Source organism: Eublepharis macularius, chromosome 4, assembly GCF_028583425.1.
Source record: "Eublepharis macularius isolate TG4126 chromosome 4, MPM_Emac_v1.0, whole genome shotgun sequence".
NCBI classification, from domain to species: domain Eukaryota; kingdom Metazoa; phylum Chordata; class Lepidosauria; order Squamata; family Eublepharidae; genus Eublepharis; species Eublepharis macularius.
The window spans coordinates 156,927,427-156,954,233 of NC_072793.1; the positions used below are offsets into that span (position 1 = coordinate 156,927,427).

General features: G+C 42.6%; 1 protein-coding gene across 2 annotated transcripts; it reads left to right on the forward strand.

Annotated features, from left to right (window-relative positions):
* The first annotated feature begins 523 nt into the window (after window positions 1-523).
* PPP1R10 (protein phosphatase 1 regulatory subunit 10) lies at window positions 524-26,353 on the forward strand. Of its 2 annotated transcripts, XM_054977336.1 has the most exons (20): window positions 524-547; window positions 990-1,368; window positions 11,697-11,816; window positions 12,324-12,410; window positions 14,106-14,241; window positions 14,486-14,537; window positions 14,712-14,789; window positions 15,160-15,330; window positions 15,522-15,627; window positions 16,398-16,507; window positions 16,694-16,794; window positions 16,915-17,062; window positions 17,322-17,483; window positions 18,960-19,206; window positions 22,115-22,190; window positions 22,630-22,821; window positions 23,683-23,797; window positions 24,061-24,168; window positions 24,291-24,866; window positions 25,293-26,353. In XM_054977336.1, exons 3-20 carry the CDS (start codon window positions 11,710-11,712, stop codon window positions 25,400-25,402), a joined length of 2,682 nt encoding a protein of 893 aa, XP_054833311.1. In that variant the 5' UTR covers window positions 524-547; window positions 990-1,368; window positions 11,697-11,709; the 3' UTR covers window positions 25,403-26,353. The 2 variants fall into 2 exon arrangements, with proteins under 2 accessions (XP_054833311.1, XP_054833312.1); XM_054977337.1 differs by lacking the exon at window positions 22,630-22,821.
* The last annotated feature ends 454 nt before the right edge of the window (window positions 26,354-26,807 follow it).

Genomic DNA, 26,807 nt, shown 5'->3' on the forward strand with positions numbered 1-26,807 from the left:
AATGGGTTTTGGTTTTTTTACAGTACAGTTTGTACATGCGTACAAAGCTTGATAGAATAAAAACTGCGCCACAAGCCACATGGAATACCAACTATACATTGTTGCGCGTGCGCAAAGTAATGGCTATTGTCTGCTTGCGGCGTCCGCCTTCCAAACTATGCGCATGCGTTCTCATATCTCTTTCCAGTTCCTTAGAAAACAAGGGCGGATGCTGCGCGTGCACGTCGCGGGCGTTGATGAGCTGGCAAGTTCTGGCGCATGCGTATTCACGACCGCCAAACTGCGTCACAAGCTTTTAAAGCTTCAAAATTTATTTTTGTTAAAAAAATTGAACTTCAATTCAAATTATAATATATTTGATATGTGTAGCTTTAAATTTAAGAACCTATGTAATGATCTGACGGTTAATTTGGGCGGGGTTACTCGCTCCACGCTTTGTTCTTTACCCGCAGCGCGGGCGAAAGGCGGGGGAATGTTGGCGAGGGAGTGGCCTCGTATAAAATTCTCCGCGCGCGCCCGGGTCGGCCATTCTCTCGTCTGTTTAAAGGTGAGTACGGTGTCTCTGGGTACGTTGTCGCGGGAAACGGCTTGGGAGGGGACAAAAAAGGGTTACGTTATTACTGTTTTTGATCCCTTCTCCCCGAATAAAAAAGACGTCGTACTTAATGTTTGCTACTACTAGTAGTAATTATTTGTTTGGCTGTACTGAAAGTAAATTGCCCCTTCCAGAAGGTCTCAGTTCAGTTTTCAATAAAGGAAGCCCGAGTCCCTCCCTAGCGACCAGCTAAACTAATTCACATTTTTATTGCTTTTTAAAATTATTTCCGGATTTCCTTCCCCCCAGTAAGTGTTTTGCTTTAGATTAGTCTTGTATAATGGGCTTACGGGTTTTTTTGTTAAATAAAATATTTTATAGTAAATAGTGTATTTTTAGCTTTTTTAACAAAAAAAATCTTAATCTTGTTTTTTTTTATTTCTTCCTGTTCTAGGTTTTCGTTGGTCGTGAGAAACTGCTGAATTTGCTTCGCGAAACAAAGGGAAAAATCCCCCCACAGTTGAGCCTCTGAGAAGACACACAAAAAAAGCCAGCTACATTTTCGATCGCCTGTCTTGGGAAGCTGTTAAAGTTCTTTGTGACCTGAAGGACAACAACTGCCACTAAAACATAAAAAAATCAAAATTAATATTTAGCAACAATCTTCCCTGAGCTTTTTTAGCAAGCAACTTTTTGCTGCCGTATCGACCATCAAAAAAAGTTGCTATTTTTAAAAAATGAGCAAAACCAAATTCATTTTTTTCTTTAAAAACAAAGCTTAATCCAAAAAAGCTAAACCTTGAGGCGCTGTCGACGAGAAAAATAATTGGATAGTAAGTGTCGCATTTTCAACCAACTGACCAAAAAAAAATTCATCCATGTCGAAGTGAGCTAATGGCACGAAGAAAAGACAAAGGAGGGAAAGGGTGGATTATTTGAGGTGTTAACCCTTACAATTTGGGCATTTTGCTACCAAAAATGCATATTTATAAGGAGTCTGATGGTCTTTTTAGATAATCCATCGTCTCCAGGACTGTCAAGGGTTAATGAGCTCCCACATAACAGATGGTGGTGACTGTGCCATAAAGTACTACTTCTTTGTGTGGGAGACGTGGAAATTGAGCTAAATAAGCAATCTGTACATAAAGATTGCAGGGTTAGTTGAAGGGACCAAGAAAGCAGTAATAGCCAGCAATGAGTCAGCTTAAAATACAGGATGATCTGTCATAGCCTCGTCTATTTTTAAATTTGATGTCGATGTGAAGTTTTGTGTTTTTTTTACTTGCAAACTTTAATAATGTATGTGTAGGTATGTAAAACTGAAAAAAATTAAGTGGCAATCTAGAAATAAAGATTGCAAGGTGACTTGGGAAAATTGTTTTAAACCGGTCCAATATCTTTTAAAACCCTCAGTCGAAAGATCTATTGGACTCAAATGAGGTCTAACATGCTTTTAAAATGTTCATCCTTTTTTAATCCCCCCCCCTTCCTTGCTGCAATATGGCGGTTCTATTTTGTCTTTTGTCCCTGACAAGCAGCATTGTATTTTTCCTTTACAGGATGTTTCCATTTTTATTCCATCTCCCCCCTCCCCATGTGTAGTGGGGAAGCATGGGAGGGGGGGGGCTATTAAGCCTGCAAAGGTGAATAATGTGGCGAGATTCTTTTGAATCTCTGGCACTATAAAGAGAAATAGCTCTTTTTCTTAATTGTATGTTAAATAGGTTCTAGCATATAGAACTGACATAATAAGATACAAATCTGTATATGTGATGGGAGTTGTATTGCTGTAGTTTCCTCAATAGATTCAAAAGGCTCTTGCTTTTTTTCTAGTCCTGTGCTTAAAATGGCGCTAGTGCTCTTCCTCTGGTACAAGAGAACCCACAAGGCTTGCTGGGCAGGGAGCTGATGTAAGCAGCTTGTAGCAAACTCCTCCCCCTGAATGGCTTTCATTTGGTGCCCAGAGCAAGCAGTCTCGGAATGGAGGGAAGGAGAGGGGTGGGGGGAGGGCAGTACTAGCTTACCCTTCACCTTCTCTTCTAAAATGATCTAATGAAATTCCACTCCCACTTCATCTACAGGAAACCTAGGTACAATTTAAGTGCAAAGTATAATCATAAATCCACTGGGTTTCTTTTTAGGTTGCAACATCACATGCAAGCTATGGATTTCAATGATCTCTCCAATGTTGTGTTTTGTATCAAGACAAATTTGTCAGCCTGAAGTGATACTAGTATCAGGCGGGCAAACTGTTGTATGTTCTTCTCTTCCCCCTCCCTTTTTTTCATCTTTTAGCCCTAGGATTGGTCAGGAAAGCAGATCTCATAATTGAATCAAATTGTTTAAAAGATGAAATGCTACCACTGGACCCCAAATGTTTAGTAAGTGTCAGTGACACTTGCTGGAACTAATGACAAAAGATTGGGAGGGGGGCTTTCTGCATATTCTCTGGCCGCATGCACACAAATGTCTGGGGCCAGGGAGGTAAGTTTGTATTAATTTGCCACATTCCACAGTTCCTGTACAATGTACTAGGAAAGAAGTGATCATTAGGAAAAAAGGGAAGCCAGCACTTGTATTACCTCATCAATGGGAGGGAAACAGCCACAATTCCACCTGGTAAGCAAAATCTTTCTGGTATTAATTACATTTCACAACCTTCATTTCTGTTCCAGACCACTTTGTCTTAAGTTTTTTTTTTTTTTTTGCTACTGTTCTCTTCCATTGTCAACGCCATGCAGTGACACCGACTGATGCATGCAGGCTGTTAAGGGTGTTAAATGTTTGCCAATCTGCTGAGGACATTAGTTGTCTTTTATTTAAAAACTGATGAAGTCTGGTTTCTTAAACGGGTCTGCATGTGCGTCAAATAGCATTTAAGAGATGCTGCTCTTATGATACTTTTCCCCTTAAGTCTTGGTTCATTGTTTTGGGGGGAAATGTTTCACAAAGCAGAACTTAATGCCTCCATCTACACCTCCGGTGGTAGCATTTCATATTGCAAGTCCCTTTCCAAGTGAATCATTGACATTGTTCGGGCTGGAAAATGTGCACCTGTTTGAATTAATTGAAGCACTTCTTATTTCAACCTGAAGTTTAAAAAAAAATCCTTGAAGTGCTCTGTCAGGGCCAGGCCCCTTTCAGATTTAACTTAAACATGGGTGTGAGGAACAAAGAGGCATGCTCTGCTGTGAGGACAGTACTCAAGGTGAAAGACTGCCGCATCTCAACTCTGGCCCAGAAAACAGGTTGTCTGTTAGATCATGAACCCATTTTAGTCAAGTGTATGCTTTAACTTCAATCATGATAATGTTAGAGCAGTAGTGATCTCTGGGAAATAGTACATTACTGTCCACAATAGGCACAAGATAACAACAAGCCATCTTAATTGCATCTTAAGTTTAATCAAAATGGGATGATAGTTTTTACAGCTTCAGTGAACATCATTGAGTGACTAGCCCAGAGTAGATAAACTCAAGCTGTACATTTATTACTAATCTTTAAACTGAAGCTGTGTATAGGGGACAGTAGCTTGGAAGCAAAAAATACAAGTGGCGAGTCAGTTGCTTGAACAGTGGTATAACTACTTTCAAAAGCAAGTGAAAGGGAGGCACACGGAAAGGTTCCCTTCAGTTCATTATTCAAAAGATTCCCTTAGCTTGAAGGGAAAACAATGCTTTTAGAATCTTGGTTTGTTCAAGGTTCTAAAACTTGGGTGCTGCAGCCCTGTTAAGCAGCTTGATGTACTCCCAGAGTCTTGGGGTGGGTATCTTAATTCCTTTGCTGGATATTACATTATTATGTCAGCTCCTTTAGTGAGGCAATGAAATGTCATAAGACTTGGGGAAAACAGGTCAGCGTGCTTGCTTGTGCATGGTGTAAAACAGCTGGAAAGTTGAGGGCACTCTCCCATGAAAAGACGAGTCTCTGGCATCCCATTTGCTTCATCTAATTGTATAAGGCCAGGCAATTGAATTAAGAACCTTGTCACAGATTTGATGAGGGTTAATACATCCTTCAGTCTGGTCCTCTGCTTAGAGGAATTAGGGAGGGAAGAGGTATTCCCTTGTGCGTAAATAGCTAGTCCAGTTTGCACTAGCCAAGAACAGAATCAGCATTTTGGAACACGCTGGAATTTTCATTAACCCAAACTTCCAAGTAACTGATCTGCAAATCAGAAAGCAGGTTTGTGGTCTATCCCTTATGAGTAGCTTGAGTAATTTGTCCAGCATCCTTTAGAAAGGGATATTTTAGATATTTATACAGCATTATGCATAAACACCTGGTAGGTGACTGAAGAGCAGCTATGCTGCATCTGACATAACAGCTTGCTAAAGCTGATTCTACTTGGAAATTGGTCTGAGTAAAATGGGATTTACTTAGAGCATCTTCAGGACTTTGCCTCACATGAATGCTCTTTGGAATCTTGGTACTGTGTGAAGAGCTGTATAGCTAATTTAGAGGTTAGCATAAAAAGCACAGAAATGGGGTTTCATGGTCTCAGTTAAACACCAGTATGATTGTACAGCCAGAGGATATAGTGTGTGGGGGTTGCCACTAATTTGATTGCTTTACAGTTGGATATTGGGACATGTTCTGAAATGTTGACCTTGAGTGAATTGTTTGGCTGCTACAGTTCAATTTTTCCATACTCAAAAGAGTAGAAGAAATACTTGGAGGCCTTCAGCATGCCACAGTAATGAAGAGTACTTGTGCCTTCATTGCACTGTTGTGCAGTAGGGGGCTATGCAATGGTAACTTTCAATCCATAGTAATTCCCTTGGGAACACATTTAAAAAAACACACTGCTAACATATTAATAGGATTGTGGGATATGAAGATACTTGTCTTCATTGGATTAAAATCCTGATTTGCTAACATATATTAATAGGATTGTAGGATATGAAGATTACTTGTCTTCATTGGATTAAAATCCTGATCCCATGCTCTAAACTGTAAGTACCAAATGACTGTCCCCCTGGAGTCCAATCCTAGGGAATTTATTTTCAGGTGGATTGGAGCATTTGGGAAGAGGTTATGCTGAATAGATTACTAGAACTGCTTTGCTTGTGGTTTTACCTGTGCCACCACCTGTAAGCAACCCCCCTGTTTTTTTTGCAGTTTGCCTATCCGTTATGTCTGCTTCAGGGAGCCCAAACTTTAGAGAGAAAAGGTCTTTAAGATGCCTTGCATGATTCACTCGGCAATATAATGGAAGAACACAGCTGTAGGTGATTGGCTTTCATCTGACAATGATTGCCTTCCATTTGGCAGCACTGAACAAAGCACTCTGATGGGGATACCTTATTAGGAACAGCTTGAGGTTCCCTGCATCAGTTCTGCCCCTTTGTGCTTTTGTTTCAGCTCAGTGAGAGTAGTTTGATTCTCTTAGCTGTATTATGAAACTGGCATTAAAATGTTCAGTATAAATACCTAGCAGGTGTCAGAAAATTAAAATGCTTTATTCCTTTACATTGTACAATAAGCTGCAGTGTTTATATTGCAAAATTGGGAGTTTTTATTGAATGTTAGTGTTTACAATTGGTTAACTTTTTAATTACAGTAAATGTCATTAGTCCCTTGTTTAAAATCTGCTAAGTGTGTGTTGACTGCCTGTTTGAGGGTTTGCTTTTTGATAGAGTGATTAATGTATGTTTAATTTCAATGACAACTTTGATGGGGTGATGGTTACTGGTTAGGCCTGGAATGACAGCTAAATGTTTTCAGCTGCATTCTGTTCATACAGTGCTTCACTAGAAGCATGTCTAGCCATATGTATTTACTGTTAAGGATTGCTAAAATGAATCCTTGATTCCTAAGTAGAGAGTAGATTTAAAAAGAATTGGCATGATCCGAGGCCAGATTTTGTGGTGTCTTGGTAGAGCTACCACATTTCAAGTTACATGTAGCACTATTGAGTAGAAACATTTTCTTCTTTAAAAAGTGTTTCTGTAGCACACAACAGGTGCAGTCAAGTCTCAATTCTATGCATAGAAGTGCAACTTTTTCCTCCTGAAGCAGCCCCAAATTTCCCCTGAAATCCTACTCTTGGACAGCTGGAGACTTCCGGGGAAAATTGAAGGGTTTCTTTACAAGGAGAGGGGATATTTGCATTTGAGGATCTTGTTTACATGATCCAACCCAAATTGTTTAGAGTTGTTAAAAATGAAAATTTTGATCCTGAAGCCATGTAGACGTAGTTCAGTATTTCAGATTTCAGAAGTTGACCTCTGTGTTAACTAGTTGGGGATGAAGTGACCTCTCTGGTTTGGAAGAGAGCGGGTTTGATGTGTCAGTTTTGCTTCATGCTGGATTTGCTTGCCTGGTCACTTGTTTCAACTATGTTGCCAGATGGTGGTAACTGAAATTTGGACCCTGATTTGAGCCTTTAACTACACTTTTTCTGAATGATACGTGGTTCTGTTTAGCTTATATACTGAAGCAGCTTGAAGATTGCCAATTAAATAACACAATCAATTGGCAGGTTTCTCCCATGAAGCATGATTTTGACCCTAGATCCTTGTTTTCATGGGAAGCTGAGCTTCCTGCAATATAGCGTAGTGGACAGTTGGCATTCAGTAACAAACTATTGACTATAATTTCTCTGGTTGAGAGAGACTTCTGCTGGTGTCAACTTGGATCACAGCATTGCCAGATCTTTTCCTGGCTTGTTGCTTGGTGGTGGTGGTTCAGGCTGTGTTTATGTCTTTTTGCAGCCTGATCTTCCACATGCTTACTCAGAAGCAAGTCCCACCAAATTCAGAATGACTTACTCCTAAGTAACTACATAGGATTGTAGTAATTTTGGAGCTTGTATTTGAATGAGCAATTTGCATCTCTTCTAGAGTGCGTCTATAGAGAGATGCTTGCCTGACTTGTTAAATCTGTCCAGTGTAGCAAAGATGACAAAAACTAAGCTGGCTTAACTATATTTTGCTTGGACAGATAGATCCTAATGTTGCTTTTGTGCAAATTATTTTATAGAGGGATGTTATAGAAGGAGAAATGAATTGGGGGAAATAGTAATTAGAGTTGAGTGTTACAACTTTGATTTTTAAGAATATAACACATTGTGGGTTTATGAGTAGTCCAAATTGATTTCCAGTAAGTTTAAAAGTATCTGGTTTAAGGCAACAGGCAAAAAAATTGGTGGGAGAAATAACTGCCTAGCCTTGGTGACCTGATCACCTACAGAATGTCACTTACTCTTGATAAATGACAAACATGCCGCAACCCATATAACTGCACAAATGCATAGTATGAGAGGCAAGAATGTTAAGCAGAGCTTTAGCTATGAGAATTTTTCAGTCTTCCCATTAACCCCAAGTACCTAATCTTTTAAGAACACTGTGAGTTGAGGTCCTGTGTTGCAGTCTTGGCTCTTGATCAACCATCTAGTGTTTTGGCTGAAATGACTTAAGAGTTAATTGTATAGTTTCTACAATGCAAACACTGCAGCTTTGTAAATGTGAAGGAAATTGAAGAGAAAACAAAATTAAATGAAGATGCATTTGTATTAAAAAAGGAACATACAAAATCTAATAGTAAATGGGAGTAGATAGTGTTTCATAGCCATGTACAAATGTCTGTTGAGCACTGAGACCAGACTAGTAATCTTCTTTATCTAAATAACTTTCAGAGTTAACAGTATTACAGTATTATATCAATTCCAATTCCTGTGGCATCTTAAAAGCTAACAGATACTTCGATCAGACCAACTTTATCAGGTGCAGAGGGAGAAGGGTCTAGTTCATGAAAGCTTCTGATGTAATACATTTGTTGGTCTCCAAAGGAACACAGTCTTGTGACACCTTAAAGGGTTGTTCTTCATCTGTATCTGATAAAACTCTATATTGGCTTACAGGGGATTTGTATGGAGCCTGAGGGTCTCGATAGCTACAGCAAGTTCTAAAACAAGATTTCACTAACATAATTTAAATTGTTCATGAGGGTCTAAAATGATAATAAAATTTGATGTGGGAAACTCTGCCACAGACCAGTAGCTATGGAGGCTAAAAAATGTTAGCGACTTTCTCCAGGTACAAACCTGCTAAGTAGTGTATGGTGGTCTATAAAAATGGTTGCCCACAGTACTGTATAAAGCGCTTTACCTTTAGAGTGTAATTTTATAAAAATCACTTCCTGTTTGTAGCAGATGAAAAGGCAGAGAGATTAAAGGCAATATACCCACCTGTTCCAATTATTTCTCTTGAGGGGGTATGAACTGTTAAAAGGTACAGCAACTTAATGTTTCATGTGCTAGATTGAGCTGGGCTGGTCTTTGGAGGGGATGGGGTGGAGGAAGTTATGTATTGATCTGACATGGGACTTCATTTTGGAGTGAAACTACTATCAGGTCAACCTTTTCATCATTCTGGGATAACCAAACTCCCATTTCCTACTTCATATGTGTGGGTGTCTTGAGTATCAAGGGACTGCTTGCACAATTCGTATAACAACAAATTATGCTGTTTTAAATTGTGCCCTAGTAACGTGTGTGTGTTTTTTAATCTCTCCTGGGAATGTAGTTGGAAAGTACCAGATTGCCAGCTATGGAGACTGAAGTCCTCTCTACTACCAAAAGCTGAGTTCAAGCATCTTCAGTTCAAGTCTTCCTCACCAGTGCATAGCCTTGCATGTGGCAGGCCATTATTGTGGGGTGAAAGAGGAGTTCAGTCTCCAAAGCCCACTTGGTCATCTGGCCTTTCCACCACAGAGTGAACGGACATGAACATGTGAATCTTCAATGCAAATACTTCACAACTTTATTGATGCCACATAAAAAGACTGTTCTGCAAGCAGATGCAAGTTGGTAATGCCTGCTTTCGCTCCTACCCAACTGTCCGCAATTCTTGGATTTTATTTCCCATCATATGAATACACGTATATGGAACCCTGCTGTTAATAGATACACTTGCTTTTTAGTCTAACAGAACTCAAAAGACAAGAATGTAGGACCACCCTGCATTTAGGCTGAGTTGATTCTCTGTTGTAAATGTGAAGGTAGGGTGGATTCTGTGTTGCTATCAATCTGCTTACAGTAAGAGCTGAAGGCCCATTCAGGTGACCCCTCCTTATTTGATGACCAGGGGGTGACTTTTATTCCTGGGGTGCAGTATAGAATGCTGACTGACTTTCCATGGGATTCAGCTCATACAATTTACTGAGTGAAGTGGTACTGCAACAGCAATGTGCTATCACCTGGTGTCCTTGCTAGGCATCAAACCTCTTTCAGAATTTGAATTGAAGATAATACGGGGGGGGGGGGGTGTTCCTTTGGTCCATTAAGCAACACAGGCAGTTCTTTACTGCATGAAACAAGATGCATAGTAGAGTTACTCAAGCCATCTCTACGCACTAATCGTAGTGACTGGGCTTAATACAATATAAAGGCAATTGGGGTAGCTGCAAGTTTCTTCAGTATCTCAACAGCTGCACTTGCCAGTGTGGCTAGTAACTTGAAAATATACCATGGAATTGGCAAATGCATACACTGCAAGTGAAATACACAGGTTTTCTTCAGAAATTGTAAAAAGGTGTGAAGAAGAGATGGTCTGTACTCTGCTTTAAAACCTGTAAGTGTCGTGTGTGCACAGCACAATCACTAAGGTAAAGTAGGGACTTTGCTATAGCCGAGGACTGTTTTGCAGTCTGTTGATTTATCATTGTGTTCCATACACGCTCTAAAGCAGTAACTTGCTCGGAGTGAAGCCACTGAAGCTCCATTTCTAATATAACTGGGTGATTCCCTTAATGTGGACTTGAAGGCAGCCAGCTTTCCCAGCATCGCCAGTGTGAGCAAATGACCTGCAACGCTAAGGAGTACGTCGATACTAGGGAAGGCAGTCAACACTTAACAGGATTCCTGAATACTGGTCTATCTTGCATACACACAGGGACCCAATCAAAAGTTGATACTCAAATTGTGTATAACAGTATTCTACACATTGGACCCTCCCCATAACACTACACAAAAAAGGCTGTTTTTTCCTACATTATTTTCATGGGGCAAGCACCTAAGTGGGAACATGCATAATTTCAAAGCCCTTTGAACCATCTGGCTTTATACTCTATTGTGGAGTATAGAGGCACATACAGTTGATCACTAGAAATGTTAGTTTGAGGTGCTGATTTGTGGAGTAAGTGAGGAGGGCCAGTGGAATGGAGCCTTTTATAACTCCAGTCTCTTAGGATTCTGGCATAATCCTGTGAAGGAAACCGCTTGCTCTCTTAGCATCAGCAGAGAAATGAAGTACTGGGGCTTGTCTCTTCATCTTGCCAACAATATAAGCCAAGTCCAATATGGATTTATTAAGATCCAACAATGCAGTGAAGAACAAAATAGTAGAACTTTAGCTGTTTGCCTGTTCACGTGTGTGTTACAGTTGTGTGCTGTATTGCTTTAGAATTAATATGGATATCGCAAATGCTGTGCCATCAATAAAATTTGTTGGTTTAATTTCACATAATACTTGGTGAGGGCATTGTAACCTGTCTCCGTCCTGACAAATTATTTACTAATTCTAGGGACATGACTGGGCTTAGCATAATAAAATTTAATAAAAGGAAAAAGTAACAGCACCATATTAATTAGGGTTATTTAGACGGGTGTAATTATGCTAAGGGTGGTACTGCATTTTTATTACGTTCAGAATACTGGGGATAATTGCTTTTTGAATTTAGGTAACCAATAAGATATGGACCCACAAGCCAACTCATTCCAATACACTTACAACCAAATAAAGATTCAGATGTTAACAGTAGCCCAAAGATGTTTACAGTTGGCTTTCTGTGTCAACATGGTAGAGATAGTAGCTTTAGCAGTACAAAAGGCTATGATTTTCTCACTTAAGAGTCTTCTCTACACTGAAAACTCCTTTGTTGTAAAACATGAGTTGCCTGCTCATTCCAGAAATTTTGTTTGTGATTGCATTTTGATAAGTAAAGAATAAATTACCTTTTGGGTTACAATTCCGGAACCCTTCTTTAAAGTACTTTGTTTTCTGTGGATTTACTAAAAAATGGAAATATGGTAATACTTTGCACTTGGTAGGGCATAGAGCTGTACAGGAATTTTTGTGCCATATATTTAGCCTTTTATATTTTGATTTTGGGGTGGAGTCTAGTAACTAGTAATCTCCCCTCCCCTGTATTTTAACAGATTACTTCCCACCATGGGCTCCAGACCAATAGACCCAAAGGAACTCCTGAAAGGGCTGGATTGTTTCCTTGGTAAAGATGGAGAAGTCAAAACCCATGAAGGCATCACTAAAATTTTCAAGTAGGTATTTAGCATAAGGGATCTAATTAAAGTGCTTGATGAAGTTTAGAATGTTTTAGATGTCTCTTAATTGTTACCAATAACAATTTTTATTGCACTGTGCTGGTGTAATTTGTGGACTACTATGGAGAAATTAGCAATGGTGTAATTTGTGGACTACTCTGGAGAAATTAGCAAGAGGGATGATTGGAAATAACCAATGAAGAATGCTGTTCTTTTTTAGTAGTGGAATTTCCCAAATTCTCTCCCCCTCCCCCAGCAATCCTCTCTCCTTTAGCTTGCAATGTATTGGGTATAAGAACCTACCCACTTGATTGACAGCTGTTCAGGTGGGGAATAATTAAATGACTCAGATTAGCTGACTAGTCTTTTCTTTGCATAGGAACGTTGAAAGTTAGTTACTGAGAACTAACAAAAGCCAGACTCTTGACATTCATCCAATAGGGTATCCTAGCCCTAGTAGAATCAATGCTGTATCTTTGTTCTTCCCCCCGCCCACCCTTTTAGTTTAATGAAAGATGCTCAGAAGATGGTCAGTCGCTGTATCTACTTGAACATCTTGTTACAGACCCGGACACAAGACATCCTCTCAAAGTAAGAGCTGGTCAATATTTCAAAAGAATGGAATTGGGTCTGCTAGTTTCAAGGGCAAAAAGAAGGTGCAATTCAGTTAAACAGGGAGTGAGGTGTGGGGCTTGAGAAGAGTTGGAAGGAGAATGTAATGACTGTTCGGCATTCTTAATTTGCGCTGCTACCATATTGCCATTCAGTTTTCAGCTAGTCACTTTGTTCAGGTCCATGTAGATACTCTGAGGGAGGAAATGGTTTTGTTTCTGCAAATTAAACAATATTTTTAAAAGTTTTATGAATAGGGTTTATTAACGTAACAAACTAAAGAACGCAAATAGAAAATAGATACCAATGTAGATGGGAATCAGAAAACAGCAGGTAGGGCAGAGGGAACAAGCCCTGACCTGACCATGGAAAAACTTGAAGCCAGAATCCGTTTGTTTTTAAAATGCTTCGCCACAGATGTTCATGTATTCCTCCTGATTATCAGGCCTAGACTTGCTTTTTTTTCAAAATTAAAATGGAGTTTTAGAATACCAGATTTGGCTCTGGTGCAGGGAGCACTTTTATATCTAAAACAGACACAGCCATGCCTTGTTCCTACTAATCTGGTCCTGCCAAATTTGTGATTCCTGGATTTCCCGCAGCCCAGATCCAACTAAACAAAATGGATTCTGGTCTGGGGAAGGGAAGCCAGATTCTGTGAACCCTGGCAGTTCAGAGATGGTCTGGGAGCTGCTGAGAGTGGTCTGTCTGGGAACTAGGTTGATAAGGAGTTGTCGGTGACATTTCTTTAGCAGTGCAGCTTGTGGCACTGTCATAGCAAAGCTGACAGATGCCCATGGCACTTGCTTATGAGAATGTGATGATAAAGAGGACCTCATAAAAGACATGTTTTTCTCCTTTGAAAGAAACAGGATAAACAAAATGTTGGAGAAGTTTGTCTCCACCTCTGAATGGGCATTGCCCTGATCAATAGAGAAGGCATACAGAGTTCAGAGTAAAGCATGTTTGGGAGTTTTTTGTTTTTCCATTTTGCTGGCTCCTTTCTGGAAGGCCACTGGCGCTCTGGATAGGTAGTTGTGAAATTGCATTGAAACACAAAATAATTTAGAGAGCGTAGCTCTTAACTAGGGAGATCAGTAGTGGTTAGGGAGATAGAATGCTGTAGTGGTCGTTTGATTTTTATTGCAATGTAAACAGTTGCTATTCATTTCTTTGTTATACTTACTTAATTACTTCCTTTCATCCATTTCACTCACTATTCATTTCACTCACATCAGTGTTTGTGTATTTATTATTGCACCTCAAACAGTTTCTGATTTGGTTTGGTTAAACTACTGTTTCATGCTGCTTCAGTGTAGAAACAGGTAGAAACAGATCCAGATTTTTAGTTTCTGTGTTCACTGCTCAGTTAGCCTTATAATTACTGTCTCGTTCTGGGCTTTCATTGAAACCTATTCAGATGGAAGGAGTGCAGTATGGAAGTTATCGAGAGTATCAGACTAGGATAAAGGAGACCTGGGTTCAAGGTCACGTTCAGCCATAATGTTCACCAAGTGATCATGGGCCAGTCACTTTCTGGGTAACCTCTCTGATAGGATAGTTGTGAGGGGCAGGGAGGGTAGGATAAAAATTAAGAATGGGAAGAAGGGCAAGCACAGTTGTTGGTGATCTTGCTGAATTGCCACAACAAAATCTCGCTCTCTCTGTCCACAGATTCATCAATACTGGTGGCTACAAGCTCCTCAACACGTGGCTGACCAGCTCAAAAGCTTCTAACAATGTGCCTCTGCTTCAGCAGATCTTGCTCACACTGCAACACCTGCCCCTTAAAGTAGATCATCTGAAACAGGTAAGTCAAGGAAGAAACAACATTTCATTTCTTCAGTTGTTCTTTTGCAATGTAAGGTTGAGTGGGAGAAATGTGATGAACAGTGGACGGCTTAGTAGGGTTTGATTCATGTCTTTCTCCCTTCTCTGTCATGTTCATGTCTCTTTTTTCCAAATCCAAGACTTTCCAGTTTGGTATTAAGGGTACATGTCTTGTGACTTCATTCCATATGATTAACTGTTGCTTATCCTTTCATCTGTTTCAGAATAATACTGCCAAGCTGGTGAAACAGCTCAGCAAATCCAGTGAGGATGAAGGTAAAATTTTATTTTTGTTTGTTTATTCAAAATAGTTACATGTGGATATTTATATATTAATCTTTGGGCATCTGTTAAGTTTTGCCTTACCCATTCTTGGGGATGGGGATACAGCCATGATATTGGAGATTGTTCATGCCATTGTGCACTTGTGTGTCTCTTACCTTTTTTTAGAGCTTCGCAGGCTGGCTTCCATACTGGTCAGTGATTGGATGGGTGTTATCCGCTCTCAGAGTAGCTCACAACCCACAGGTGAGTTGCTTTGTATTCTCCTGCAGATACTGTTACTTAAAGATTTGTGATAGCCAAGCCTAGAGTAAATTAACAACTTTTGCAAGATGCTATTGACAATATATTGACCATAGAGTTGGATTAAACCTATTTATGGTGATTGATGATCTGACTCAGAGGGTTATAGTCTTAAATAGCTCCCTTACGGTGATGGATTAACTTCTTTCTAGGAGTCTAATCATGGAAGAGGCCTTTCTTAGCTCTGTTAAGGCGAAGCAGTGATGGGGTGTTGAACTGAAGAATTAGTTGTCTTTCCCTGCCCCTCCTGAAAGGGCTAGAAGAGATTACCCCTTTTGCACATAGGGCCTCTGACCTTGTCTCTTCCTTGCAGAGCGAGACAAGAAAAAGAGGAAGGAGGAGAGTAAAAGTAAAGCAGCTGTTCAGGAGAAGCCTCAGGAGGCGAAATCAGAAGCCAAACCCGAGGAGACCCCTGAGAAAAAGAAAGAAAAGCCAAAGTCTCTCCGCACTACGGCACCCAGCCATGCCAAGTTCCGTTCAACTGGTAAGTGGGTTGTGTGGCCTGGAGGAATAATACAGTCCATTGCAGCAAAATATGTAGTGTTTTATCACCTCCAGAAATAGCTTTACTTATATAGGTGGGTGCTTATATAGGTGGGTGATCTACACATTCTGGATTTCTTGAGGTACAGTTGATGTTAAAAATGGGATTTTGCTACAACTTCTGATTTTTAGGTTTGGAAATGGAGACTCCATCGCTCATTCCTATAAAGAAAAATGCCAGTGCAGCAGTCACCTCAGAAAAATACAACCTCAAGCCAATACCACTGAAGAGACAGAGGTAGGTCCATAGGTAATGATGGCCTTGGAGGAAAGAACTGAAATTTGTTTGTTCTTTGTCAGTGATGTTGGATTTGAACCTGGGAACATGCTGCTTTCTTAACTACTCTTGTCTCCCTTCTCCCTCTGTAAGAGATGAATGTATTTACAAAACTAGCACTTCACTGGGTTCTAGCCACAACTCTTTGGGTGAGAGCAAGAGACCCCCTGGCTGTGGCTAAAGGTGGGACATAGAATGTAGTTTGTTTACTATTTAGCTAGAAAATTTTTGTGTCACCTCTCCAGAGACCCTGCTCAAGCCAGCTTCCAAAGTAAAACAGTAAAAACATAAACCACAGCAAAAGACATTAACAATTAATACACACGTTTCTCGGAAGGTGCATAAGTAATTAGCCTGCTAGAGTCTCGTTTGTTGTTGGAATTAGTCAGGCAAATTGATCCACCAGTTAACACTCATGCACCACCATCCAGTCTTCTGGTTTGGGGTGAGGTTTCCTGTGTTGGGGACAGGGACCTGAAACCACTAGGTTATGTTTCCCAGAGAATAGTATGAAATCACACATGTGCAATGAAACTAAAATGGGACAATCATAAACTTGTGCTTTGAGCACGATGTGTTTGTATTCAAATAACAACTTCCTCTCTTGAGTTCATTTGAGTGTCCAATCAAGAAGTGACCTACAATTATCCGACCTGAAAGGGAATGCCATTCCCACAACCTGCTGGTGCCTTTATCTCCTTTTGATTGTTTTTACCATTTCTGTCCTGCAGCACGTCTATCCCAGCTGGGGAAAACCCACCGGCTGAGAAGAAATACAAGCCACTCAACACCACTCCAAATTCTACAAAAGAAATTAAAGTGAAGATCATCCCCCCACAACGTAAGTTTTTTCTCTTTTGATGTGATCTTCACAGATCTGTTCTTCAGAGATGAGCTAAGGAGTAACATGCGCTAGAGTTGTTGGTAATAGTATTCTGCCCTTCCTGAATGAGACTGGTGGGCATCGAGTTGAAGAGGCTTGGATTAGAGAACTGCTTTTTAAACTCTCTTTTCATTATCTCTCCAGCAATGGAAGGCTTGGGCTTTTTGGATGCCTTAAACTCTGCCCCTGTCCCAGGGATCAAGATCAAGAAGAAAAAGAAAGTCCTGTCTCCAACAGCTGCTAAGGTAAGAAGGCACTTTTAAATGTGTATTGCAAAGAATTTCTGACTTTTCAGAGTGGGTGCAAGGCCTCCTGGTGGCATTAGCTCTTAAATTACAGTTTGGTGTGTCTTTCTCAATCCTCAGCCAAGTCCTTTTGAAGGGAAGCCAGCCCCAGAGACCAGTGCTGCCAAGCCATCTTCTCCAGAACTGAACCCAGCATCAGAGTCCATGGATGTGGATAGACCTGGCACCCCAGTACCAGCTGTGGAGGTTCCTGAGCCCATGGAGACAAGTAAGGAAGGCACAGCTAAAGTAATGGAAGAGAGGCATGTAGCCTGGTATCTCCCCATGCCATGCTGCTGGGCTCATTCAGCAAGCCTTTGTCACCCTGAGATTGGTTTCTTAGAGAGGGATCCTAGCTAAATGTGCCATTTGGTCCAGAATAAGTGGCAGGCTGGTGGAGCTTTCTTGTCTTTTCAGTACCTGCTATTTGAGACATGGGATTTTGAAAGTCTTGAAACTTACTCTTGCTCGTGTTTGTGCTTTTACAGGCTCGTCTGAGCAGGGTGGATTGCTAGATCCCAAACCAGCGGAGAGCCCAGTTGATTCAACACAGCTAACAAAGAAGGGCAAGAAGAAGAAGACAGTGAGCTGGCCTGAAGAGAGTAAGCTGAGAGAGTATTTCTACTTTGAATTGGATGAAACAGAACGTGGTGAGTAGCTTCTCTGAATCTGCATAAATTATGCAAGTTCACTGATCTTAGTGTATTTGGCTTTGCTAGTTGGGGTGGGCGAGTGATGGATCAGTATAGGGCTCTGGCCCTCATCCCACCTCAGTGAAATTCTGTTTGAGCCCCACTTTAGCTTGCAGGATCCCTGCAGGCATTGGACGCGCACTATTTCATAATAAAGAGTCCAGTAGCACCTTTAAGACTAACCAACTTTATTGTAGCATAAGCTTTCAAGAGCTTTCGATTGCATCTGATGAAGAGCTGTGGCTCTCGAAAGCTTATGCTACAATAAAGTTGGCTAGTCTTAAAAGTGCTACTGGAGTCTTTACTATTTTGCAACTACAGACTAACATGGCTAACTCCTGGATCTGTGACACTATTTCATGTGTTCACAATTGTAAAAGCTAAAAACTTGCTTATATAAACGTTATAAAAATGAAATTCTAAGGAAAATTAATTCTGAACCTAGTGCCCCAGTCTGTAGTTTTTCTCCACTACCTCAGAATTTGCATAATGTATTACTGCTTACATGTGGTTATCTTTAAATTCTTGTAGGACTTCGTTCAGCCTCTGTTATTTCCTTCCATAGGTATATTATATTCTTCCATCATTCAAGTCATATGATTGGTAGAGTAGGCTTTTCCGAACTTGTGCCATAATAATCCAATTAGTCCTTAAAATACTGTTGGTCTGTGAGGGGGTGTGTACACTTTCAAACTAGTTTAGGCCTCGTTGTAGTTTCTCCCTCCCCATCCCAAAAAAACCTCTGTGGGTTTTTTAACAATATTTTTAATTTATGGAGCTCAGTTAATTTTTGTAACTATGATTCAGCCGCCTAGGTAAGAGCATGGAAAGGTACTAAAGCTAAAGGGTTAACTTTATCTTGTAAAGAGATTTCTGCACATATTCCAGCTAGAATTTCCCTATATTTAACTGCCTGCCTCATAGGTAACCAGGAAAGGGCTCCCAAAATCTACAAAACTTAGTGATGTTAATACTGCAATTCAGAATCATAGGGAAGCTTCAGGTATGTAGCTGTGCTGTCTGCAGTAGAACAGCAGGGTTTGAGTCCAGTAGAGTACCTTAGAGACCAACAAGATTTTCAGGGTATAAGCTTTTGAGAGTCAAAGCTCCCTTCTTCAGATAATTTCTTCAGATAGGCTTAGGAAACAATTGTTTTGGTTGGTTTCCCCCCCTCTGCTTCCAGCAACGCTAGAATTCTCAACAGAGAAATTTTCCTTTTCAGAAGCTGAAGATACCTATTTTGCAGGGGTACCAAAGTTCTTTCTGATGCAGATTAGTAAGGATGGCCTTGCCCAGAGGAAAGGGAACACAGAATTAATTTTCTTTTTAGACCAGGAGCAGAATGGCATATGAGTGTTCCTAGCTCTGTGTTGTGCAAGGATCTGCTAGATCACATATCTCACTGACCAATTCCTCTCTCTTCATCTCCCACAGTCAATGTGAACAAGATCAAGGACTTTGGTGAGGCAGCCAAGCGAGAGATGCTGAAGGACCGGGAGGCCTTTGAGACTGCTCGTCGGCTCAGCCATGATGCTATGGAGGAGAAGATCCCTTGGATCTACCCAAAGCCCATCGACTTGCCGACCCCACTAGTGCAGCCAGGAAGTGGCAGCCAAGAGAAATTCACTCAAGCTGAACGTGAGAAAGGCATTCTACAGGAGATCTTTCTTTCAAAAGAGAGGTGAGTGGGACATCCTGCAGCTTTAAAAGTGCATATTTTGCACGTGCAAAATGCCAGGGCTGTTTCCCTGGCATCTCTGGGGTTGCGGAACAAACTTTTTCTTGAGACTCTGAAGTTTTGTGTGTGAGACCTATCAGTAGAAGGTTAGTAGGGACATTGATCAACTCCATAGGACATGCTTTAAATGTAATTGGGGTTTTGCTTCTCATTAAAAGATGGTTGCAGCCAATGTTCCCTCTAAGCGGTGCAGCGTTGTGAGCCAGAAATCCAATTTGTGAGCAGCAACTTGCAAGTTGTGAGCGCCCCTTTTCCAAAACCAGAATCCATTTGATTAAAAGACTTTTGAATTAGATTGCCTGAGGCATTGATACTGGGTGCCATCACCCACTTATGCATATGTAATCTCCACATTGGGCCACTGCATGGCAACTGTGGTCAAGAGATAGAGGGAAAACAAGGGGAAACTGAATCCAGACAAGGCAAAGGTGATGTTGGTTAGAGAGGTTAATATATTGGATGAACCTGTATTTACCTGCATTGATTGGAGGTAGATTGGTTTTGACATACTCCATTAAATGTTTCTGAGTTTTATTAGCTTCTAGCCATCCAGTGAAAATGCATGTCTGTATAAATTTATCTGCATGTCAGATGAATTTATCTGAATTTTGCCGTATCTTCCAATGTGACCATTTTTGCTGCAGTAGTCAAGCTTAACACCAGTTTCATAGCTGAAGAGAAATATATATATATATATATATATATATATATCATTTAAACAAATCTAATAGAATCGCTTTTGGATCTAAAGGAATGTGACTTCTTGGCATCTTATTAATGAATTGAACCACGTACTATCAGAAATACAAACATCCATTGTCACCAGAAAGCTGGGATCTAATAAAACTCACAAACATGTAATGGAATATGTCAAAACATATCTACCCCCATTCAATGCAGATAAATGCAGGCTCCTCCAATATATCAGCTTCTTTGACCATATATTAAAGACTGCATCTTTAATTTACGGAATTCACTGCAACATGATGTGGCAACTGCTAGAGGGTATTGGAGACTTTAAAATGATTAGAGAAATGTATGGATGAAAGGTCTGTTCACAGGTTTTTTCGCATAATGGTCAACTGAACACTCCATGTTTAGGGGTAGTATACCACCTGAGCCCATACCAGGATAGCCTGATCTTATATCTCTGAAGCTAAGTAGGTGCCCCCCGCCTAGTGTCGCTTCACAGTAGCAGGCAATGGCAAACCACCTCTGCACATCTCTTGCCTTAAAAACCTTGCAGGGCTGCTATTTATTTTATTTGCTGTGTTTATAGTCAGCCTTTCTCACTGAGACTCAAGGCAGATTTCACAGTGTGAGTCAATACAATCAACAGAATGGGGCAGTCAGTGAACAATGCAATAGGGAATGGGTTGAAGAAATTTGAAAACAATTAGCAACGAGAACCTAATTTCCCAAACATTTATACCAGGGTAACAATGTGGGGCAGACTTGATGCAGGGCCCAGGTTTGATCCCTAGAATCAGAGGGAGAGAGAGAGATTCCACATTTTTAATGTTTTTTCCTTTTAAACTGTTGTGTAAAACCAATTAGTGCCTGCATCTCCTCACTGTTAAATCACTCACAGTTAGATGGTGCCAACTTTATCAGAGAATCCATCATCCAGTCCATCAAAGCAGTCCATCTCCAGTCAGCCAATTTCTGGAGAACAGAACATCACGCTGCCGCCTCCTTTGGCTCCCAGAGCTGCGGGCATGCAGGGGAGATGTCCCGAGGCTGCCCACTCTATGCCGCCGCTGGTCCTGGCACTGTGGGCGTGTGTCGGAGAGGCCTCAAGGCCACACGCCACTGCTGGCTCCCGGCGCTGCTGGTGTGCGGTGAAGAGGCCTCAAGGCTGCTCTCTCCACACTGCTGCCGCCGCCACCGGGCACAGCGTACATGCGGCGGAGAGGCCTCAAGGCCGCTTGCCCCACACCGCTGCCACCGCTGGGTGCAGTGTGCATGCAGCGGCCTCAAGGCCACCCGCCCCACACCACTGCTGGGCACAATGTATGTGCGGTGGAGAAGCCTCAAGGCCGTCTGACTCGTGCCGCCGCTGCCTCCGGCTCCTAGTGCTGCGGGTGTGCGGTGAAAAGGCCTCAAGGCTGCCTGCCTCACGCTGCTGCTGCCTCCGGCTCCCAGCACTGTGGATGGGCAACAAAGAGGCCCCAAGACTGCCCGCCCCACGCCATTGCCGCTTGCCCTTTCCTCCGCGCCATGGCTGGGGCCACACCAGGCCCTTCTGGCAGGAAACAGAGAAGGCAGGGGGCGGGCCTGGGGCCGATGCTGCACCAGGCACATCAGGCCATGGCTGCACCAAGGCAGGGCCAGGGCATCACAGGCAGGCCATTGGAGCAGGAAACAGGGAAGGGGAGGCCCAGGGCACCCCTCTGTGCGCTGGGCTTTCTCAGGTGTGCGCTGGGGTGTTAAAATTTGTGCGCCATTGCGCACAAGTGCACGTTAGCGAGAACACTGGTTGCAGCAGAGGATCCCTGCTAAAGAATTTTTGCTGCAGGAATAAACTATAACTAGGATGGGAAAAGGAAATATATGCTAAGTCTTATTCTGGGCAGATCTGGATAATGCTGCTTTTCTCTCCATCTATTTTTACTGTGTTATCTGGGTCCCTGACAGTTTTCACCATGTTTATCTTCTATTTCTTTTATGAGGTAGACAAGGGTCTAATTAGGGGCATTGTTTCTATCCACCTGAAATTTTAAGTTTCCTGATTCCCCCCTCCCTTCCCTCATTACAGGCTTAATTATCCTAACCTTGGACAAACAGGCTATTTTCTGTCATTTTCTCTCTCTTTGTGTTAAATCCAAGCCATTCTTTTCTCTCATTCTAGTGTTCCTGACAGCCCTCATGAGCCTGACCCAGAATCCTATGAGCCAATGCCACCCAAGCTCATCCCTCTGGACGAGGTAAGTGTATCCTTTGTATTCTATCCCTTGTTCTGAGCAGAAACTCTAGTGGGGTGCAGCAGGAGTGGGAGTGATAGCCAGGGATCATCTTGACATTGTGGAGCAGGACAAGGATTTTTTTTAGAGCAGGACAGCTGATAGCTCCTAGGTTCCCTGCTCTTGAAGAGCATCCATTAAAACAGGGATGCCAGCAATCCTGTATTCTGTGCCATTTCCCCCTTTCTCTCTGTCTCAGTTTCCCCTCTATGTAGGGGAAACAAGGTGGAGAAGAGGAATATTCTGGACACAAGCACAGCCAGTCCACCTCTGAAGTAGAGCAGCCAGCCCTTCCCCTTCCCTTATTGCTCCCATCTTGCCAGTTTCCCCCTGGGTTTGAGCAGCCAGCTCCCCAGTATCCACCCCTCCTGACTCCTTGTGTCTCCTCTGTCACCTCTCTCAGGAATGCTCCATGGATGAGGCTACCTACGAGGAGAGACTCGATCCAGCCACCGCCTCGCAGTCTCCGGATGGAGCTGGGGGCTCCAAGCTGCCCCCGGTCCTGGCCAACCTCATGGGCAGCATGGGGGCAGGCAAGAACCCGCAGGGCCCCAACCCCAACCTCAACGTACAAGAGATCCTCACCTCCATCATGGTAACTAGAGCTACCACAGGGCAGTCTTTAAACAGCAGAATAATTAATGGCATTTGACTTGGGAAGAGGGGACCCATGGGGCCTCCTCGCCTGTGTTCACATTAGCTCCCTTTGTCACCTGCCTTCAGCAGAGACACCAAATCTGAGTCAGCCCATTGTGCTCCTTGTGCCCCAGCATTTTCAAATAGATCAAGATGGGTAGCCATGTTAGTCTGTCTGTAGCAGTAGAAAAGAGTAAGAGTCCAGTAGCACCTGTAAGACTAACTAAATTTGTGGTAGGGTATGAGTTTTGAAGTGAGCTGTGACTCACAAAAACTCCTACCAGGAATCTGGAATTGACCCCATCTTGGGACAGTTATTATCTCTTTGTTGATTTTATGATGAGCTGTTTTATGAATTGTTTTTAATATTTGTATTATCTTTTATAACTGCTGTACCTTGCCCTGAGCCCACTTGCGGGAAGAGCAGGTTAGAAATGTTAATAATTAATAATAATAATAATAATAATAATAATAATAATACCCTAACGCAAATTTTGTTAGTCTTATAGATGCTACTGGACTTTTGCTCTTTTCTACTATCAAGTAGGTGTAGTTTAATGGGCCTAGAAATCTTCTCTCCTGCTCCAGTCTCAATTCCCATACTGCATCAGAAAGAGAAGCAGGCGAATGGGATTCTTTTTGGAAGCCCATTTTCTGGCATCCTGGCTTAGGTCAAGATTTTTTAACTAGATTGTCAATAAGTTTTCCGTAGCTAGCGTTGCCAAGTAGGAATAAATGCAGGATAGCAAATTGGGGACAGATTAGGGATATCCCATAAACATTCTCTCTAATGTCATGGCTTTTCTAACATTTAAAATAGGGTGGCTCAAATAATCATAAAACAGAAGACTTAATGAAGCAACCAGACTATTCAGACAAGATCAAGCATCTCCTGGGCAACTTGCAGGGCCAGCCTGGGCCAGGTCCTTCAGGAGGTAAGTTGATGGTGGTCCCTTTTTGAAGCCCCCCACACCCCATCCTGTACTGACTCTTGAGAACTGCATGTTTTCATTAACCGTTCTCTGACGTACAACACAGCTTCTCCCCAGCAGGAGACTGTCACATGTCAGGGTAGTACTGCTTTTCTCCATATGAAAACTGAGTCCTGAGTGGGATGAACTTAACTTGCCACAAGATTGTCCAGAGGGAAGATGTTCTGGAGTACTTTATTTATTTGGGTGCTCTGTTTGTTTTACAGTTCCACATGGACTCCTTGGACCAGGACCTGGACCAGTTCCTAATGGATTCCCACAAGGGCCAAAGAATATGCAGCACTTTGCTCCTGGAGGGCCAGGACCCATGCCTGGTAAGTGTAGAGGTTTTTAATTTTACAAATAGCAACATGATACATGGTGTGCTGGAACTGGAGTGAGGAGGGGACCTTTATTCTGAGTCATGCTCATCATGTTCCTTTTCTGTCTTCCTTAGGTCCACATGGAGGCCCCGGTGGCCCTAACATGCCCCCAGGCCCTGGCGTTCCAAGTGGGCCTCGAATTATGGGCCCACCTCCTCCTCAGTGTAATGATGGATACTGGGACCCTCCTGATAGTGGAATGCGTGGAGGGCCCCATGGAGGCATGAGGGGTGGCAGCCCTGGCCCTGGCCCTGGTCCTGGCCCTTACCACCGTGGACGTGGTGGCCGAGAGCCCCCTTTCCGTGGGCGAGGAGGTGGGCGTAATAGCGGCCCCCCCAATGGCAGGGGTGGACCTCCTAACAGCAGCATGGGCGGCGGCCATGGAGGGGGACACGGAGGCAGTGGCGGCCATGGAGGGGGACACGGCGGTGGTGGCCATGGCGGTCATGGAGGAGGGGGACATCCAGGGGACCACAGCAGGGGACATCCAGGAGGCCATCCAGGGGACCACAGCAGGGGATATCCAGGGGACCACGGCAGGGGACATCCAGGAGGCCACCCTGGGGACCACGGCAGGGGACATCCAGGGGACCACGGCAGAGGTCACCCAGGGGACCACGGCTGGGGGCACGGAGGAGGCCATGGAGGAGGTAAATACTGGAAATGTGGATTGCTCTGTTCTGATGAGATGAGATTTCAAAAGGGGTTGGATCAAAATGAAGTTTTATGGGGGGAAGGGCTGCATATCTTACTTGGGTTCTTCTGCTTTCTTTGGCTGCTAAAGGCAGGCTATACAAAGGAGGGAGTGATTCTAGGCTGAAAGATTCCTTCCTTCCCCTACCAAGGCATGCTGGCAATTGTAATTTTCCATTTAAACCTGTGGAAAGTAGAAGCAGTAATATTAATTGATTACTGTTTAAGCAAGGTCCTGTGTTGCATTCTAGGTTATTGATGAAGTCCAATTGGGGGAAGGGGGAGAAGCATGCATGCCGAGGGCAACAATATATGTGAATTATTTCCTAGATCTTCCTCTTGCTGCAGCTGACTGTCCTGTTACCTTCTTTTGTGCCTTTCAGACAGGTCAAAGCGCCCTGTGTGCCGTCATTTCACGATGAAAGGCAGCTGTAGATACGAGAACAACTGTGCCTTCTACCATCCTGGGGTGAATGGGCCACCCTTGCCCTAGTCACAGAGACCCATTTCTCTCTGCCTCTCTTTTAACTGGTGTCAACGCACATTCCCATGCCGTGGACTTGGGGGACTTGAACCCCAGCTTCAGACTCTTGCTGCATCCACCATTTTATGGCTTCTGTGAGGCCCTTTGAATGCTTGGGGCAAGGGAAGGTGGCTGATCCCTCCTGCCACATCTGCTGCTACTGGTGAAATGCCACAATCCCCAGAAAAGGAACTACTGGGAGGAACCTTCTTCCTCTTACTTGTGGGGCAAGGAGGCAACCAATGACTTGAAAGCACAAGAAACTTGTGGATTTTTTTTTTAAAGATGTGTGTAAATATCCCTGTGAAAACCAGCAAAGGAAGAGGGGACACTCCAGCACACAGTCCTACCGGGGTTCTGTGTTTGCATTCTGTCTGCGGATTCCCAGGCACCAGACCTGCACTGAGAACTTTTGTTTCAGTCTGGAGGAACAGCAGGAAACATTACCTTTTTTGAAACGTGTGTGGTAGGGATGGACGTGAAGGAGCTGCCTGTGGATCGGTTGGCAGTGTTCAGGGGGCTCTTTACTGTGCCTAAAGACCCCATGGGGTTGGGGGCAGGATTCCAGCAGCTACACCTGCACAATATCCTCTCTTCCCATGGTGCCCCCACTGACTGCAGAGATATGATTTCCCTTGGTGCTAAGGCTGTCATTGGGGGGAACTCATCAACTGTTTTCTATGAAAACTCAGCTCTAATAATTTTGCGGGGAGGGGTAACATTTGTTTTCTTGATTACATTGTTGTTGGCTGTGGGTTTTTTAAAAAAACTGGCTCACAAGAGGTGGACTCTTCACTACATCTTTTGTCTCCCCCCCCCCAAGTGGGTGCAGCAGTCCCTCTCCTGAGGGGATGTTTCCCTCTGTGTTTTGTATATTTTGTACATTAGTAATAAACATGGTGGAAAAAAATGAATTCTCGAATTTAACCATGATAGTAGTCTAGGTTATTCTTTATTGTCTTCACTAAAAGGGAAAGAGGGCTTCTAAATTTCACTAAATTGGGATTAGGGAGGTTCAAAAAATTTCCCCAATGTAGCCATTTTACCTAGAGAACCAGGAAACCCTGTCTCAGGCTGAACAAAACAGGAGTCCAGTGGCACTTCAGTGACTGATACAGGTTATTCCAACAAAAACGTTGATGAGCTCTGGCTCATACTCATGCTGGAATAAATGTTTTTAGTCTTTAAGGTGTTCCTGGACTCTTGTTTTATTTTGCTGCTCCAGGCTAACACAGCTGCCCTTCTAGAACTATTCATTTTATTCTGTAAATTCACAAATAGGTGAAATCTTTGTTCAACATCTAGTTTTATATGTGAATTGGATCACATGCTTTAAACATAATCATCTAGCCCAGATAGTATCTGCTAACATCTG

Coding starts and splice junctions, on each gene's coding strand:
- PPP1R10 (XM_054977336.1), top strand. CDS start 11,710: ATGGGCTCCAGACCAATAGACCCAAAGGAACTCCTGAAAGGGCTGGAT. Junction 17,063..17,321: donor TCCTGAGCCCATGGAGACAA/GTAAGGAAGGCA, acceptor GTGCTTTTACAG/GCTCGTCTGAGCAGGGTGGA. Junction 17,484..18,959: donor ATTGGATGAAACAGAACGTG/GTGAGTAGCTTC, acceptor CATCTCCCACAG/TCAATGTGAACAAGATCAAG.